The sequence below is a fragment of the Elaeis guineensis genome, chromosome 1, assembly GCF_000442705.2.
Source record: "Elaeis guineensis isolate ETL-2024a chromosome 1, EG11, whole genome shotgun sequence".
In the NCBI taxonomy this organism is placed as follows: domain Eukaryota; kingdom Viridiplantae; phylum Streptophyta; class Magnoliopsida; order Arecales; family Arecaceae; genus Elaeis; species Elaeis guineensis.
The window spans coordinates 13,407,422-13,425,026 of NC_025993.2; the positions used below are offsets into that span (position 1 = coordinate 13,407,422).

At 35.9% G+C, this 17,605-nt stretch overlaps 1 protein-coding gene across 1 annotated transcript; it reads right to left on the reverse strand.

Annotated features, from left to right (window-relative positions):
- Positions 1–882: 882 nt before the first annotated feature.
- On the reverse strand, positions 883–4,212 carry LOC105038048 (pentatricopeptide repeat-containing protein At4g08210). The gene is made up of 2 exons (XM_010913737.4): positions 1,889–4,212; positions 883–936 (listed from the first exon to the last, which is right to left on the reverse strand). Exon 1 carries the CDS (start codon positions 3,958–3,960, stop codon positions 1,891–1,893), a length of 2,070 nt encoding a protein of 689 aa, XP_010912039.2. The 5' UTR covers positions 3,961–4,212; the 3' UTR covers positions 883–936; positions 1,889–1,890.
- Between the last annotated feature and the right edge of the window lie 13,393 nt (positions 4,213–17,605).

A 17,605-nucleotide genomic window follows, 5' to 3' on the forward strand; every position in this document is an offset into this window, starting at 1 on the left:
TGGAATCCATATCAATAACAGATACAAAGATCACAACACCTAATATCCTGAATAATTTGAAAGCATAAAACTAATATTTATTAATACTAAAACATTTAGCTCTCGACTAGAAAATATAGATGATTTCACTAATGACCGAACTACCGAGCTCAGATAAAATGTTAAAGCATTGTATAGAAATTAACTGAATCCAACATCTACCATAAACGAAGAAACGATGGTTCCATGTTATCCAAAAAATAGGGAAGATAAGACACAGACAACCATGTGAGAGACCAAGTTTCATATGGTAAAGGCCAAGTAAATGCCATCCTTTTACTTTTTTGAATAGTGCATCATCTAGCTCTGCCCATGCCAAGAAGAGACCGACCAGTTGGATTATATTAAAGATGCTGCTATACTATTGTAGCAAACTTTAATGGAAGAAGGTATAACTAGTGCATTTTATGACTATTTAAAATGGATGTCCTGGGTTTCCGAATGATAATTGGATTCATCTCATACACAAGATACAAGTGATGGCATATGCAAATTTAGATCATTTACACCATCTCTTTAACCATGTATGCACTCCACAAAGAACTTCCTTGCTTTTTAACTGGTACATTATTGGCCCTCGAAATTTCCATTATCATTGATAAAAACCATGAGATTTCACCTGGAAAGAATATTTGATGATACATACATGAACATCATAGATTACACAAAAGAAAACTCCTTCCCGATGGCATATTATGATCTGATGTTTGGTGTGGCTTGTTCGCAAATTCAGAAAGAAGGATGCTGAGTGTTTGTAACCTCCCTTCATTTAGTGAATCTCCAGCAACAAACACCAACTTTAATCAATTTGGAAGAAAAACTTTCACATGTTCTTTTGCCTGGAATTGCCTATCAGATATTTCACACGACTCTATTCTGGTATCTACTGGTCATTCCCTGCAGGGTAAAAATATTTTGTTACATGAAGAAGTTAGCATGGAGGTTTCCCTATTATCTTTCTACTTGGCAGTCAAGCTCGGTATCTTATATTTCAGGCCAAACTTCCAGTTTTGAAATGTGATAGGTGCAATTTTTTCCTTTAACGTCATAGAAGCAATATCTCTTGGACAAGTCACATTCTTCAGGTGTCTCCACTCATGTAACTTATGTCTTCTCTGAATAATAGATGTGAGAAAAATAATATGACACAGAATCAATTTTTAATTGTTAGTGTAAGGAATTAAAGCAAAAAAGACATTGTTGAGACAATTGATGCACTCTTCTGTATCAAGAAAGGCCTAAAACAGTATTTGGAAGAGTTTTACAATCTCTTGTAGATTTAACACTAGCATTCCTAGGGAGACTACCAACATTTTTTGGATTATGCACACCGATGGATAGTGCACTCATGTATCTACGGTTCATGCTCAAGTAATAGATTTACTATCATACCTACAAAAAGAAAGAACAGATATTGGCACCAATCTAAAATGAATAGTGAGAACAAACTTAACCTAGTTATATCAGTCAAACAAACATTATGATGGAATAGCTTTTTTTTAAAAAAAAAAACAAAGGAAGAAGGAAGGGTGTCTTTTTTTTTTAAAAAAAAAAAGAGAAAAGGGCTAGCAAGGAATTAAGTTATATGTTCCAACTTCCATAGCCTCCTGTCAGGGCAAAGATACCCACATGTCAGAAGTCCATCAAATTATACTCAAAAATACTTTGTGGGGTATATTTATTTCTTCCAAGATAAGCACTTTTCTTTCACTTTCTAATAAAATTTGTGCCTCATAAGAAATTTTGGGGAAGCATTATCCCTGATTGCAAAGCTGTTTGGCTGTTAATCTCTTCCACCAATTGAGAAATGTCATCCACAAAATAGGATATAACAAGCATAGAAAGATACCTTTAAGACCTAATTTCAATCCAGCTTCTTCCTGCTTCTTTTATGCTAACTTTTTTTATCGCCTCTTTAAACTTAGCTGAAGCATCCCACATACCCAAGCTTGCATAAATATTTGACAGGGTAACGTTCCCGGATGTATCATAAGATGAAGATGGAAGCAAGTCTAGCGAAGCAAGTTTTGCAAGGTTATTCTGATCCATCAAACAAGCCCCGAGCAATGAGTTATGTATCACATCATCAGTTTCGTGAGGCATATTAGAGATCAGCTGCTTAGCCTCTTCAATGCATCCAGCTCGGCTAAGAATATCTATCATGCAACAATAATGCTCTAAACTTGGCTCTAGTCCATGCCTATCTCTCATGGCCTTGAAAAACCTGCAAGCCTCCTCAACCAATCCAGCATGTCTGCAAGCAGAAAGAGCACCAAGGATAGTGATCCCATTGGGTTCCACCCCTGACTTCAACATCTTTTCAAAGAGCTCAATTGCTTCTTTTGCTCTTCCATTGTATCCACATCCCAGGATCATTCCTGTCCAGCAAACAGTATCCTTCTGTGCTGCAGACTCAAACACTCTGAGTCCATCATCAATATTGCCACATTTTGAGTACATATCAATTAAAGAAGCAATAGTGACGCTTTCTGAATCAAACCCTCCCTTGATGCTGTAAGCATGAACCTGTTCACCACCTTGAGCCCATGCTAGAACTGAACAAGCTTTAAGAACACTTGAGACAACAAAATGATCTACTTCAGTTTCTGTACTCATCATATCTTTGAATAGAGAAAATGCTAAATGATTTGATCCATGTTGGACACAATCAGCAATTAGTCCAGCCCATGCAATTACGTCCTTGTGAGGAAGCCCATGAAACAATCTCAATGCATCTTCCAGATATCCACATTTGGCATAAAGGTCAACAAGAACACTGCCAACAACATGATCTGCGTAACATCCATTAGTGACTGTCAAACCGTGTACTTGAAGCCCGATACTCATATTCCGCAGGTTAATACAAACCCTTAAGGCACTTGAAAGAGTGAAGGCATCGAGTCCAATGCCCATGCTGTGGATCTCTGAAACAAGATCGAGTGCCTGCCTATCATATCTATTGACAGCAAATCCAGAAAGCATTGAATTCAGTAGAGGTAGTCTGTCAGGAATGAGCCCTTTGTAGCTTGAGTATTCATCATATACCTTTATGGCATGAATCATTTGACCACAGTTTGCATACATGTCAATGAGTGATGACCCAATAAAAAGGCTTGGTTTGTAACCACACTTGACTATGTAGGTATGAATCTGTTCTCCCATTTTTTCAAATCTTAGGTTACCACAGGTCTTGAGAGCACAAGGAAAGGTGAAATCATCAAACTTAAAGCCCTCTATGTGCATCATGTTAACATAATTCAATGCTTTTGGACTCTCTAATTGTGCAAATCCAGCAATTATGGTGTTATATGAGACAGCATTAGGTTCAGGAACCTGCAGGAATAGGGCCTCTGCCTCAACCATGTTGCCTTCTCGAGAATAGCCAGCAATTATTGTATTCCATGAAGTAGAGTTAACTGAAGACAACCCATCAAAAACTCTTCGAGCATCACTCAAGCTCCCACATTTTAGGTACATATCAAGAATGGCATTCATCAAAACAGCATCAGACTGCAGCCCAGCTCTCAAAACATGCTCATGGATCCACTTGCCCAATTCAAGATTCCCAACCATACTGCAAGCCTTCAGAGCAGCAGAAAACGTGAAGCCATTGGGTTCTTCCATTTCATTATCCAGCATCCAGTAAAAGACTCTTAATGCCTCAACAGGATTGCCGGCATGGATATGTGCTGAAATTGAAGTAGTCCATGAGACCACATTTCTCTCGGGCATTTCATCGAACAATCTCTGTGCATCATCACACAAGTTGAGATCACCGTACATAGCCACTATATTATTTGCAACGAAGATGTCTCTACAAAACCCTTGTTTTATCAGCTGGGCATGGAGTGATTTGCCATGGCCTATGGCAAGAACTCGCCCACAATGGCGTAAAGCTCTTGTAATTGCCTCAAAATTCATATAGCTCAGAAAGAGAACAGAAAGTGTGGTATCGCCAACATTTCTTTTTCTTCAATTGGAAAGCTCTCGAATTATCAGTAAACCAACCATGGATCTCCCAACATTAACTCTTGTCTCTCTCCTTTTTGCCCCTCTCTTCCTCCTCTGTTCGCCCATTTCTTTTCTAACATATTCTGCATGAATACGTTGTAACGGTCATCTGAGTTTAAAACTCCGTTGATGCTGCTGGAAACACCCTTGAGAAATGCTGCCTGCCCAAGTGAACTACTGAAGTGTATCAAACTTTAAAAGGGTGTAATAATAAATAGCATTTTCATAAGATTAAATTTATAAAAAAATTACTTTACATGTATGTAAATTTCAAAAATATATAATTAAATATATTAGATTCTCTCTCCCTTATAAAAGATGGTGCGCAATTATTATTTTTTAAAAAGAAAAAACTTTATGGTAGGCAATTAATATTAAACCATGAACTCCAAATTTGTCTTAATATTATAATTGTTTGTCATTGTTGTAATTTATGCAGCTTCATCATAAGCATCTAAAATACATGTTTAGATGAAATGGGTGGGGGACCCACCCTATAATTGTATATAATTAAGTTGATAAGGTGACATCTTCAACACTCGTTGCTAGTTTATGCTTCTTGCTGATGTAAAATTGATTAAATGATCCACAAATATGATACAATACCATAAAAAATAATCTCCTCGCTCAGTTTAGTTCATATTTCTTGACTCTCCTTTTTTTTCTCTTAATATAAATAATATATGTTTATTAGAAAATTTATTTAATTAAATCTTTTAGAAAATTATGTCTATCTAAATAATTGAAAGAAAGTGATCATGATATGCTTTTGAGAATACGTAGTTATTCATCACCACTCAAGTTTGAACATGAGACCTTTTACTTGAGATGTAAGTGTTAAATCACCAACCTATCAGTTGCTAGTAAGTGGTTACGTTGTGTTAACTTGTATTTATATATTTTTTATTTTGTAGTAAAACTTTGGATTAATCATAGAAAAAATTTGAACTATTTAGGGATTTTCAATTTCATCTTCAACTTCAATTTGATGTAATCAGATCATTGAACTTTTCAAAAAGTTTAATTCAGATCCTAGCTGTGTATTCTGTCTGTCTGTCATTATGGAATAGTCATGTGCACTTACATAACAGAGAGGTACGTGGTAGAAAGGGCTTATATGGCAAAAGAGGCTTTTGTAAATGATGATTTCTTCTCGTTTATGCCTTTCTTCGTTTAAGATGTCTCTTTCTGGTGACTAAATATCGATGACTCTTGTGGAGTGGTGGTCTGCCAGTCGGCAAGTAGTGACATAGTGACATTGTATGGTGACCAGTCCTCTATTTCCACCAAAAAGGTAACTTTTCATCTTACATTAGGATTTAGTTATTGGGGTTTCATTAGTTAGCGTTTAGCTTAGATTTATTTCGTAACCCATAGTTCTTTCATCTTAGAAAGAAATAATAAAAATTGACTTAACATCAAATGTTACTAGTAATTTTCAGCAGAAAGTGACACAAAAAAGAGTATTTTTGTTGTGTCTGTATGTGGTTCCAAGATATTTTTTTGTACATGGTTTCAAAATTTTGTTAAAGCTTTTTATGAAGCATAATGTGGTCCCAGTTGTTTTTATATTATCCAAAAGCTTTGTTAAAGCTTTAGGATTTTGTTGAATATGGTTCCTATTTGTCTCTTAACAGCTAATCTATTTTGAACAAACTTTGTGTGACTACTTTATACATTTTGATCATAATTTTTTTCTTAATAAAATTCTATTTTAATTGTAGTCTTTTTCATGTATCATGCAAAATGGATTCTCTAATCATTGTTGTGTATCATAGTGGCTTGTTTGTCAATAAGATTGGATCTATGGAATATATTGGAGGGAATATAGCTTATTTTGATATTCATGATATGGAAAGCTTATGCTATAAGAAGTTATAAGATATGGTAGAGAAGCTGTGTATGGATAAATTTATAAAGTTATTTTGTAGGGTTTATGTTCCTAATGACAAATAGAGAATGAGGCTAGTGTATGAAGATGGTTAGCTTAAAGAAATGATGAAGCTTGCATCGGAAACAAGAGAGTATCTTCATATTTATGTTGAGCATGAAGAACAAGTGAATAAAGCAATTATAGAGAGACCAAGACTAGAAATCTTACTAAAAAGATTGGTGAGAAAAAAAAAAGCCTGGAACCAATGACAAGTAAAAGAATTGGTAAGCAGATAGCAAGGGATAGAGATAGAAGAGTAGTTGCTCAGTAAGGTCAGCAAATGGTGATAAGCAAAGAAAAAGAGAAAATGCTTGAGAAACCTAGGGATAAGAGGATTGCTGAGAAATCTTTCGAGGATGAAGACTACATCCTGTACAGTAACAGTGAAGAGAAAGAGCGTGAGGACAGCTATTATACAGTTGATGGGCTATTAACTGATGATTAAGAGTTGATAGCTATGACGGACAAATTGAAGGAAGTAAGGAAAGAAAAAAAGAAAAAAATATAATGATGTATAAAAGAAGCAACCACCATCTTAGGATCAAATTATAGAACCAAGCAATACTGTTCCAGTGGATAAAGTTGAAAAGCAGACTAGATACGATAGTGACTATCATGATTTATCTGATTTTGAAATTTTTGAATCAAGTCTTGACCATGAGGTTAGTTAGCTTACGAGGAAGAGATGGATTTTTTTCAATCCTAAAACTGACATGAAGGATGTTAGATTTTGAAAAAGTATGACATTTAATACCATAGAATAGTTTAAAGATGCTATGATCAAGTATAGTGTAACATAGAGATATGATGTGAAGTTTATCAAGAATGAGGCTACTAGAGTAGAGGTAAAATATATATTTAATAGCTGTCCATCGTATGTGTTCATATAAAAAAGGATTGATAAATTTTAAATTAAGACTTATATTAATGACCATAGATGTATAAGAACTCATAAGAATAGCCAAATGACAACTAGATGGATTGCAAGAGAATTTCAAGAAAGCTTAAGGTTTGTCTTGGTTACAAGTCTAAGGAGATCAAGCATGACATTAGGACAAGATTTGAAGTTAATATAAGTATGACTAAATATTGGAGGGTAAGGCAAATGGCTTAGATTATAGAGTCATAAAACATATGGCAACTATTGATACTGTGAAGATCTGAAGGAGCAACAAGGGCACAATAGTAACATAAAGGTTGAGAGGTCTGCTGATAGGTTAAAATTTTAGAGGTTGTATGCTAGTTTTGAAGCTCTTAGAAAAGATCTTTTAGCAGCTTGCAGGCCCATAATTGAGCTTGATGGATATTTTTTGAAATAGATTTGTAGGGATGATCTTTTAGCTGCCATTGATAGGGATGCTAACAATCAAATATTTTCAATTGTATGGACTGTAGTTAAGGTAAGGTAGAATATAAGGATTCTTGGAGTTGGTTCATTAATCTCTTAACTAAAGATCTAGGGCTTGGAGATGGTCTAGGATGATTGTTATCACGATCAATAGAAGGTAAAATTTAAGAACATTATACGAAAATTATGCATAATATTTATATGTTATCATCGATCATCTTTTGTTGCATATTCTATATAGAGATTGATTCAATCAATCAATGATTTCCTGCCACATGCTGAGCATAGACATTGTGCAAGGCATGCATATAGGATTAAAGGAAGAAGCATAAAGATAGATTTTTAAAGTTGACCTTCTTCAAGGCTGTCAAGTGTACAATAGAAAGAGATTTTCTAGATATCTTGGATGAGCTGAAGGGACTATCTGAAGAAGCATAGGAAGATTTCGTAAAGATAAACCCAAGAAAGTTCGTCAAGATTTTTTTCAATCCATTCCCAAAATGCGATATCATTGACAAAAATATATCCAAGACCTTCAATAGTTGCATCTTCAAAAAAGAGAAAAGCCACTAATTGAGATGCTTGAATATATACAGAGGGCATTAATGATCTGAATGATAAAAAAAGGGAAAACATAGACAAGTGGTATGGAATAATTTGCCTATGAATTCAAGAGAAGATAGAGAAATAAGTCCGAGAGCAGATGGAATGAGGTAATTTATAATGATGATAGAAAATATGAAGTTACATAAAAGGGGTAGTCATATGAGGTAAGCTTGGTTGATAAAAGTTGTGTATATAATGAATGAAACCTTACGGGGATACCATACACCCATGCTATATATGGCATAAACATGATAATATAGAGGATTATGTAGCAGGTTGTTTATAACAAGGATGCATAGAGATAGTGTTATGAGTTTATCCTTCAACTTGTCAATAGAGAAAAGTCATAGACTAGGACTAGTGCAGAGGTAGTGCTACCTCCATCACTAAGAATACTACTAAATAGTCCTAAAAAGAATAGAAGAAACAACCCACATGAGGAGTCCAAGCATCCTCATAAGCTTTTAAGACAAGGAAGATAAATGACCTATCAAGTATGCTTTCAAAGAGATTAAAACAAGTAAAGAGTTCCAGTAGAAGTGATTCATCAACACTTGATCCGAATCATTATCACCCACCAAAAAGGCCTAGAGGTAGGCCAAGTAAAAATCAGATTATAATAACAATTTCATTTTGATTTAAAATGCTTTATTATATAGTTGATTGTATGAAATTGTTAAATTATCATATGTCAGATGATATCTATTGGAGCTAATACAAGAAGACGTGCAAAGCAGTCAATTAAGAGAAGAGGAGGGCAATTAGCTATTGATGAAAGCCCTTAGCAGTAACATATGGAAGAATTTACTCAAACGAGAAAGAGGGCAAGAGCGAAAATTCTAACTGAGAGTTATGGGCTATATGTCTCACCAAATATCGGAGGGAGATTTTTTTTATGGTCAGATAATTATTACCCCTTTAGTTATATATTCTTACATTTCTAATTTCAATATTGATTGCATTTATAGGGATCAAGTAGGGTGAGGTACATGAGTGAAAGAAGTACAACTCAAGTTACCATAAGTTCATTAAGAGCTCACGTGGATGCAAGAAGGATAAACCATAATGAAGGATCCACTTAGTCTTTATCTGATCAGCTAGCCACTCAGGGTACTAGTGTTGGCAATCTTGGTTGATATGGATGTTTGAAGTTGTTGGAGAATGCTTCTAGATTTGAAATGTCAATGTTTTAAGGGTGGAACAATATGTTAAGGATGCAGCTTTTTGTTTAGATTAAACTATTTTTATTTTATATATATCAATATTCAGTCCTTTGTACTTCAATGGCAACCTTTCAGACAATATCAGTTTAATCTTTTGTACTTTAATGATAAAATCTCAGATAATGTCAATTCAATATTGAGATAATGTCAATTTCAATATACTTCTAGTGTTAGTTCAATGCTATATAATATCCAATGTGCAGTTAATCCTTAGCACAATGCTATGTTTTATTCTTTGGAATAATACTATGTTCCTTAGCAGAATATTTTGTTACATATGGCTATGGTTGTGCAATGTTTATGGCCTAGACGTTATATTTAGCTATGGCTGTATAATATCTGTGGCCTATATACATTGTTCTTTGGCACAATGCTTGTTATATATAAGATATGTTTGTTCAATAATTTTATAGGTTTCAATATTTCAGATCATCTTTGAAGAATTGTGGTTGTGCATATTTGTGTCATTGCTTCAGACCAATTTTCACAATCAAATTTCATCTACCGATCGTACATGTTTGAGATTATGTTTCATCTATTGTGGTTATAGAAGTTTTAGATCATGATTTAACTATTACCTTCAGTGTGGATTTAGCAGTCAATGTGGATCTATAATATTTTAGGTTTAGAACTAAATGGCAGAATAGGGGATTCATTATGTTTCAGTATCATACTTCAGGTTCAAAGCTCATAATGTTTCACTGGCACTTCTCAAACATTGTTCAAAAATGCTCATATGTTCACAAATTGGATTCTTTTATTTAGACAATGTTGGTTGTTCATGTTTAACATAATTTCTAGAGAGAGACCATTCTTAACCTCACAAATTCAAGCCTACTTGATTGTTTGGAGTTAGCAATGAGTGTATTAATAGCAGTACACATTGATCTTAGCAATGGCTATAGCAGTTGCATTGTCCACTACTTCATATTTCAACTACCATCGTGTGCCATTTTAGTGATGGCTCTAGCATATGCTATTGGAGCCTAGCAGTGCCATTTCAAAAATGATAACATGAAATCTTTTTCAGATCTCATTGTTTCATATTTCAATTTAATTAAAATGAAACTAAAGTATGAGAAGCAACCTATATGTGCATCATTTATGAAGTTATGCTATAGAAGCACTAAGGTTTCAACTTCATAGCTTGCTAGGTGGCTGAATAAAGGATGCAAAATATTTGATTGCCACTTGTCAACTAGTTCATCAATGCTAGAGTCTAGCAATGCCATTTAGTTTAGTTTTGTACGTTTTGTAAGTTGCATATGCAACTTAAGCTTAAAAATACCATTTCAACAATGGTACAATATTTGCATTAAATATTTTTAAAATCTTAGTATTCCATAAATATTTTTAATGCATTAAATATTTGCATTAAATATTTCAAGGACTGGTGTGGAAGGAACTATCTTCAGATCAATCAAATTATCAATGTATTGAGGCACTGATTTCTTAGTCTTATCAATATCCTGTATTATTTAGTTCTTCATAAATACCACATCATGACTTCTAATGAGGTTCTTGTCAATAGGATCATAAAATCTATAACCAAACTCATCCTAACCATAACCTACAAAAATACTATTTTGTCTTTACATCGAGCTTGGATCTCTCATCTTTAAGAATATGCACAAATGCTTTGCATCCGAAGATTCGCAAATGATTATAAGAAACATCCTTGCCTGTCTAAACTTTGTTAGGTACATCAAATTGCAAAGGAACAGATGGTGAGAGATTTAATACATGAACAATAGTGTTTAAAGCTTCTTCCTAGAAGGATCTAGGTAGCTTTGCTCATGATCAAAGTAAATATCTGACTCTTTCAACCAATGTTCTGTTTATTCTTTCAGCCAATCCATTCAACTGTGGTGTCTTTGGTGGTATTTTTTGATGTCAAATATCTTGTTGTTTGTAGTATTCATCAAATAGCCCTGAATATTCACCCTCATTATCTGTGCGGATACATTTCAGCTTTTTTCTAGTCTCTCTCAACTGAAGTTTGAAACTATTTGAAGATATCTAATATTTGGTCTTTATGTTTCAAAATATAAGTCCACAACTTTTTTGAATGGTCATCAATAAAAATAACAAAGTAAAATGAACCACCAAGTATACTTGTCTTCATAGGACTGCACAAGTCAGAATGCACCAAGTCAAGTATGTTCTGCTGCTTAGAAAGAGGGTGTGACTTGAAAGACACATTATTATGTTTTCTTACTAAGCAGTGAGCACACTTTTGTAAATATGTACTCTTCATACGAGGTAGGAGATTCTGAAGGGAAGGGAACAGGTTCCTTCCAGAATGCTCAGGTTGCATCTAAAAATTTTCTCTAATGTTCTACTTGTTTATGGATCAAATCTTTATCTGAATCACAGCAAATCAGAGATCAAATATTAAATTATCTGATATAAACTTTGTGAAGTCTGGATATGCAGATCTTCTACTTTGCATGCACGTCAGATGCCGCAGAAAAGCAGGATGAACTCCAATCCAATTGACTTCGCAACTCAATCAATCGAAGGATGAAATGTGATGATGTGACACCTCACACCAGCAGGTAGGATGTCCAAGAAGGTTCTATGCCCAAGGAGAGGAGGTGGCAACAAAGAGAGAGATATAGAAGATGAAGGACCTCTCTCTTCACACGTCTGTCTCTCTCTCTTTTTCTCTTCTCTCAATTTGATTTATTTGCTATTCTATTATCTTCTATCATCTATAGGTAGAGATCCTCTCTATTTATAGATGATTCTCATGATCCAATGAGAGGACTCTTTATTCAAATCTGATTTGAATTGATCCAATACTCATGAAAGAAGGACTCCTATATGAGATATAATTGCCATCACTTATGACATCTACTTTGCACGCCACTTGGGATGCCCCAAATAAGCACCAAACTAACTTTTGATCATGCTTCATGAGTGGATATTCTCAGTGCAAGTAGGAATACTCATATCTCATCCAAAATAGATCCGATTCGAGTCCGATTCAAAGCCGGTTCGAAATAATTTTGAAAGGCTGTCAATCCTAAACTCTTTAAGATTTTTGTACCAAGTCTAACTTGGATTTTAGACCTATTTAAGTTTAATTAATTCAAATCTAATCTGAAATTAATTAATGTTTAAATCCAATCTTTCATATGTTTCATGGATCATAGATAGAAATTGTTCATCTCCGAGATTGAACCTGAACCTCATGTGTAGTACTAGCTAGACATAGTCAACTCTTCAATCTCGTTTAACCCATAACTCAATTCTCAATCAAGTTAGCTTATATATTCAATCAAGTCAAGTACTTTCAGATTTGATATATAAACATAGGTCAATTTCTTCCTACTTTGTCTGACTTGTGTGCGTGACTCCATAGGTTCAAACACTAAGCCGGTAGCACAGGAATCAATTCTATACTAATCGAGATACCATCTAGCAATGATTTCCGACGTCCAGATAAGTCAAATTATCGTAAAAAAATATTTCAGAACTCATACTCATGGTTACCACATAATTCATCCTTTTGACCCTGGATGCTCTAGGATGGTCTCAGGTTAACTGTCAACCGAGATTGCTTCATCCACATTGTATTTCAACCTTTCAAATCTATCTCATGGATTACCCTGGTCAAGACTTTAGTAAATTGAAATATAGTGATATATCAACTCTAATAATCGGAGGAAACAATCCCATCTTGATCTACATACAGACTCGCAAGTACTTGACTGTACCCAGTAGCCTTCCATCACTGCATTAAAAATCAGATAGTTTGGCACCAAAGCACAATGAGTTGCTTGCAAGTCACTATGGTGATCTCAGGTCTGAAGATATTTATACCCATGTATTTCACGAGCAGCTCTTGACAACAGAATGCTCAGTAGGTGAGTCACTTGTTCAGTGATGATGTATCCTTATATCTCACCTGTATGCCATACCAGTGTCACCACACTCCTTGGTTAAGAGGACAACCAACCCATATGGCACACAATGACCTTCACTCAATAAACATCATCGTCCCGTAATGATGTATCATTTGATCGCGAACTTGTTTAAGAACTATACGATAAATCCTCTCTTTATCGTACACTAGTATAGTTCTAGGGACTTCATCACAGTACAAGAGTTCAAGGAAGATGTCACTTTGTGATGAAAAATATCAGAATAACTATTATTCAATAATCAATAATTCATATACAATGATGAACTCCATCATCATACGATTGATTTTAGGATACAATTTTCAACAACTCTCACTTGGACTAAAGTCAATCGGGGCAGTATCTTATACCCATCTTCCATTTGAAGTCATTGAACTCTTTGATCTGAGAGCTTTAGAGAAGGGGTCGGCTAGGTTCTCTTTTCCGTCGATCTTCTGAAGCTCAACGTCACCTCGATTCACGATCTCTCGTACTAGGTGATAGCGGTGCAGAACATGTTTAGTGTAATGGTGCGACTTAGGTTCTTTCATCTGAGCTATGGCACTGGAGCTGTCACAATACAGCAGGATAGGACCATCAATAGAAGGTACAACTTTCAGCTCGATAATGAACTTTTACAACCACACCACCTCCTTTGCAGCATCTGATGCAGCAATGTATTCAACTTCGCATATAGAATCGGCCACAGTATGTTGTTTGAAATTTTTTTTAGCAAGTAGCTCCTCCATTCAATATAAATACGTAGCTCGACACGCTTCTACTGTCATCACAATCTGACTGAAAATTAAAATCAGTATATCCCACAAGTTTCATATCAGAGTCTCTATAGATAAGCCATTGATCTTTAGTATTTTTCAAATACTTAAGAATTGCTTTTGCAATCTTTCAATGCTTCTCACCCAGATCTGACTGGTACCTACTCACTACCTCTAGTGAATAGGCCACATCCGACCTCGTACATGTCATAGCATATATGATAGATCCCACTGTCGAAGCATATGGTATTCTACTCATGCACTCTCTCTCCTCAGGAGTTATCGGACAATCCTTCTTGAAAAGAGTAATTCCATGGCCTATCGGAAGATAGTCTTTCTTAAAATTATCCATATTGAACTGCTTCAACAAGGTGTCAATGTACGTGGATTGAGACAATCCAAATAATCTTCTAGATCTATCCCTATAGATCTTCATCCCTAGGATGTAGGATGCTTCTCCCACATCCTTTGTGGAGAACTATGATGATAACCATAGCTTCACACTCTACAAAGTCGGGATGTCATTTCTTAGTAACAATATGTCATCCACATACAGCATAAGAAAAATGACCATAGAATCGCAAGCCTATTTGTAGACGCAAGGCTCTTCTCTGTTCCTAACGAAGTCATATATTTTGATTACTTTATCAAAATGCATGTTCCAATTCCTCGATGCCTGCTTAAGTCCATAAATTGAACTTTTCAGCTTGCACACTTCGACTCGTCTGTGGATGTGAACCCTTTAGGTTGTATCATATACACCTCTTCTTCCAGCTTTCTATTAAGAAAACAGTTTTGACATCCATTAACCAGATCTCATAATCTAAGTGTGCAGCGATAGCAAGCATAATCCAGATGGACTTGAGCATTGCCACAGGAGAGAACATCTCATCATAGTCAATACCATAATGCTGATAGTAATCCTTTGCAACTAGACGGACTTTATAGGTCTCTACCTTTCCGTCTGTTTTTTTTTCTCTTAAAAATGTATTTACATCTTATGGATTTTATCCCTTCGGACGGATCAACTAGTGTCCAGACACTATTGATCTCCATGGACTCCATCTCGGACTTCATGGCCTCAAGCCATTTTTGAGAGTCGGACCTTTGCATAGCCTCCATATAGGTGATCGAATCCTCATCGTTCTCATCAAGTTCAATAGGATCATCGTCCCAATTAGAAAATCGTAGTATCTATCTGGCTGATGCGGTACTCTATCGGATCTCCTTAATGGTACCTCTACTAGCTTCAGATTTGATTCACCAATCGAACCCAATTCTGTATGTGTCGGTCCTTCCACCTCATGAACTTCATCAGATTTAATTTTACAGGCATTAGCTCCTTCATCAAGAAACTTCTTTTTCAAAAAGACTGTCCGACTGCTGACAAACACCTTTTGTTCTGCAGCGAGATAGAAGTAGTACCCTTTAGTTTTCTTTGGTATCCTACGAACAAGCATCTATCAGACTTCGATCCAAGCTTATCTGTCTTTAAATGCTTGACATAAGCTGGACATCCTCAGACCCTAAGATATGAGAGCACTGGCTTACGTCCAGTCCATATCTCATATGAAGTTTTATGGACAGACTTGCTGGGTACCTTATTCAAAATATAGCAGGCAGTCTCTAGAGCATATCTTCAAAAGGATATTAGCAGACTGAAAAAGTCCATCATGGATCAGACCATGTCTAACAAGGTTTGATTTCTCCTATCGGACACACCATTATGTTGTGGTGTTCCAGGAGGGGTCCATTATGAGAGAATCCTATTCTCTTCCAGATATATCAAAACTCACTGGTGAGGTATTCACATCCTCGGTCTGATCGAAGGATCTTAATGCTCTTTTCAGTTTGTTTTTCTACTTCAGCACGAAATCGTTTGAACGTTTCAAATGATTCTTACTTATGCTTCATAAGATAGACATACCCATACCTCGATAGGTCGTCTGTAAACGCAATGAAGTAGTAGTATCATTCTCTGGCACTTATGTTCATAGGCCCACATACGTCAGTATGTATTAGACCTAGGACATCACTGGCTCTTTCACCTTTTTCTTTAAAAAGTGACTTATCATCTTACCAAGTAGACAAGATTCACAGGTGGCAATGATTCATAATCATCTATCTCAAGGACACGTTCCTTGATCAACCTGTCAATCCTATTTTTGTTCACATGACCAAGCCTACAATGCCAAAGATAGGATTCGCTGACATTATCTATTTTGGGACGTTTACTAGGTGTGTATATTATACTAATAGGCCGTGATATTATGTATATGTCATGTTTTAATTATTTACGCATAATTATAGTATCATTCATAATGATATCATAAAAATCATCTTTTATGATAAACTTGTAACCAAGTTTGGTCAAAAGACCTACAGAGATGACATTCACCATAAAGGAGGGACAATAATGACAATCATCTAACATGATACTACTGGACTCGAAGACGAGCTGCAAAGTTTCCAAGGCCAGAACTGGAACAAGGTTTCCATCTCCAACGTTAAGGAACCGCTCGTCCTCTCAAAATTTTTACTTACCTGCAGTCCCCGCAACGAATTGCATATATTAATAGAACTTTCAGTATCCAATACCCAGGTAGCAGTATCACAAACAAAGAAATTACAAGGTATTATCATATAAATACCTTGTGAAGCAACCACTTGCCTCTTGCTCTTGTTCTTAGGCCTGTTTGGGTCAAAGATGGCTATATAAGCAGGACAATTTCTTTTTCAATGACCTAGCTTCTTACAGAAGAAACACTCTATCTGACTCTTATCAACTTTTGATGGTTTGCTCTACTTGGGATCGGCGGCACAAAATTTTTGCATCTTTTTCTTCCTTCCTCTCCTAAAGGATCGACGCCCTGTAGATGAACCTCCCACTAAATTCACTGGCTTCTTTTGGAGCTGGTGATCCTTCTCAAAAGTCTACAGTAACCCTAGCAAACCATTGTAGTTTACTGCAGGCTTCGTCATTCTATAATAACTGAGAAAGGATAGGTAGGATTTCGGTAGCAAATTGAGGATAGCATTCTTGCCTAACTGTTCATGCAACGGAAAGCCAAGTTTGCTAAGGCGTTCAATCTGCTCAATCATATATAATACATGATCGGTGACTGAAGCTCCCTCTCATATATGGACATTGAACACTGCGCAGAAAGTTTTATGTCTCTCCGCATCCTCGAGGATGCTAAAGGACTCATTCAACATTTGAATCATCTCCTCAGGCTGCGCATCCTCGAACTTACGACTAAGTTCATCGTTCATAGCTGCCCTCATCACGCAACACACAGTCATGCGATCATTGAGCCACTTCATGTAAGTGTCTCTCGCAGGCACGAGGAGCATTGACTGTAGATTCTTCAGGTGCCTGATCTGTAAGGATATACAAAATCCTCTCGTGCTCCAACACGATCTTCAACTTTCGATACCAGCTATCGAAGTTGGGTCCGGTGAGCTTGTCACTGTCCAACAGCGAACGGAGGGATAGTATGTTGGCCATAATTGAAAGAAAAAAATATTAGCCTATTAGTATATTAATTATTTTTTTAATTCTGAAGACATGGACTTTAGTCTAAAGGTCCTCCCACTATTTTTTACGAATTGGTAGCCTCTACCTCCAACTCGAGGAATTACATTAATTTCTTAGCGGATACTAGAATCCACACGGACTGCATTCGAGCCCGAGTGTGGCTCGGCCAACCTTAGTGCATCCATAGGTAGGTTTATAACCAATTGTTTCTCCAAACAACTTC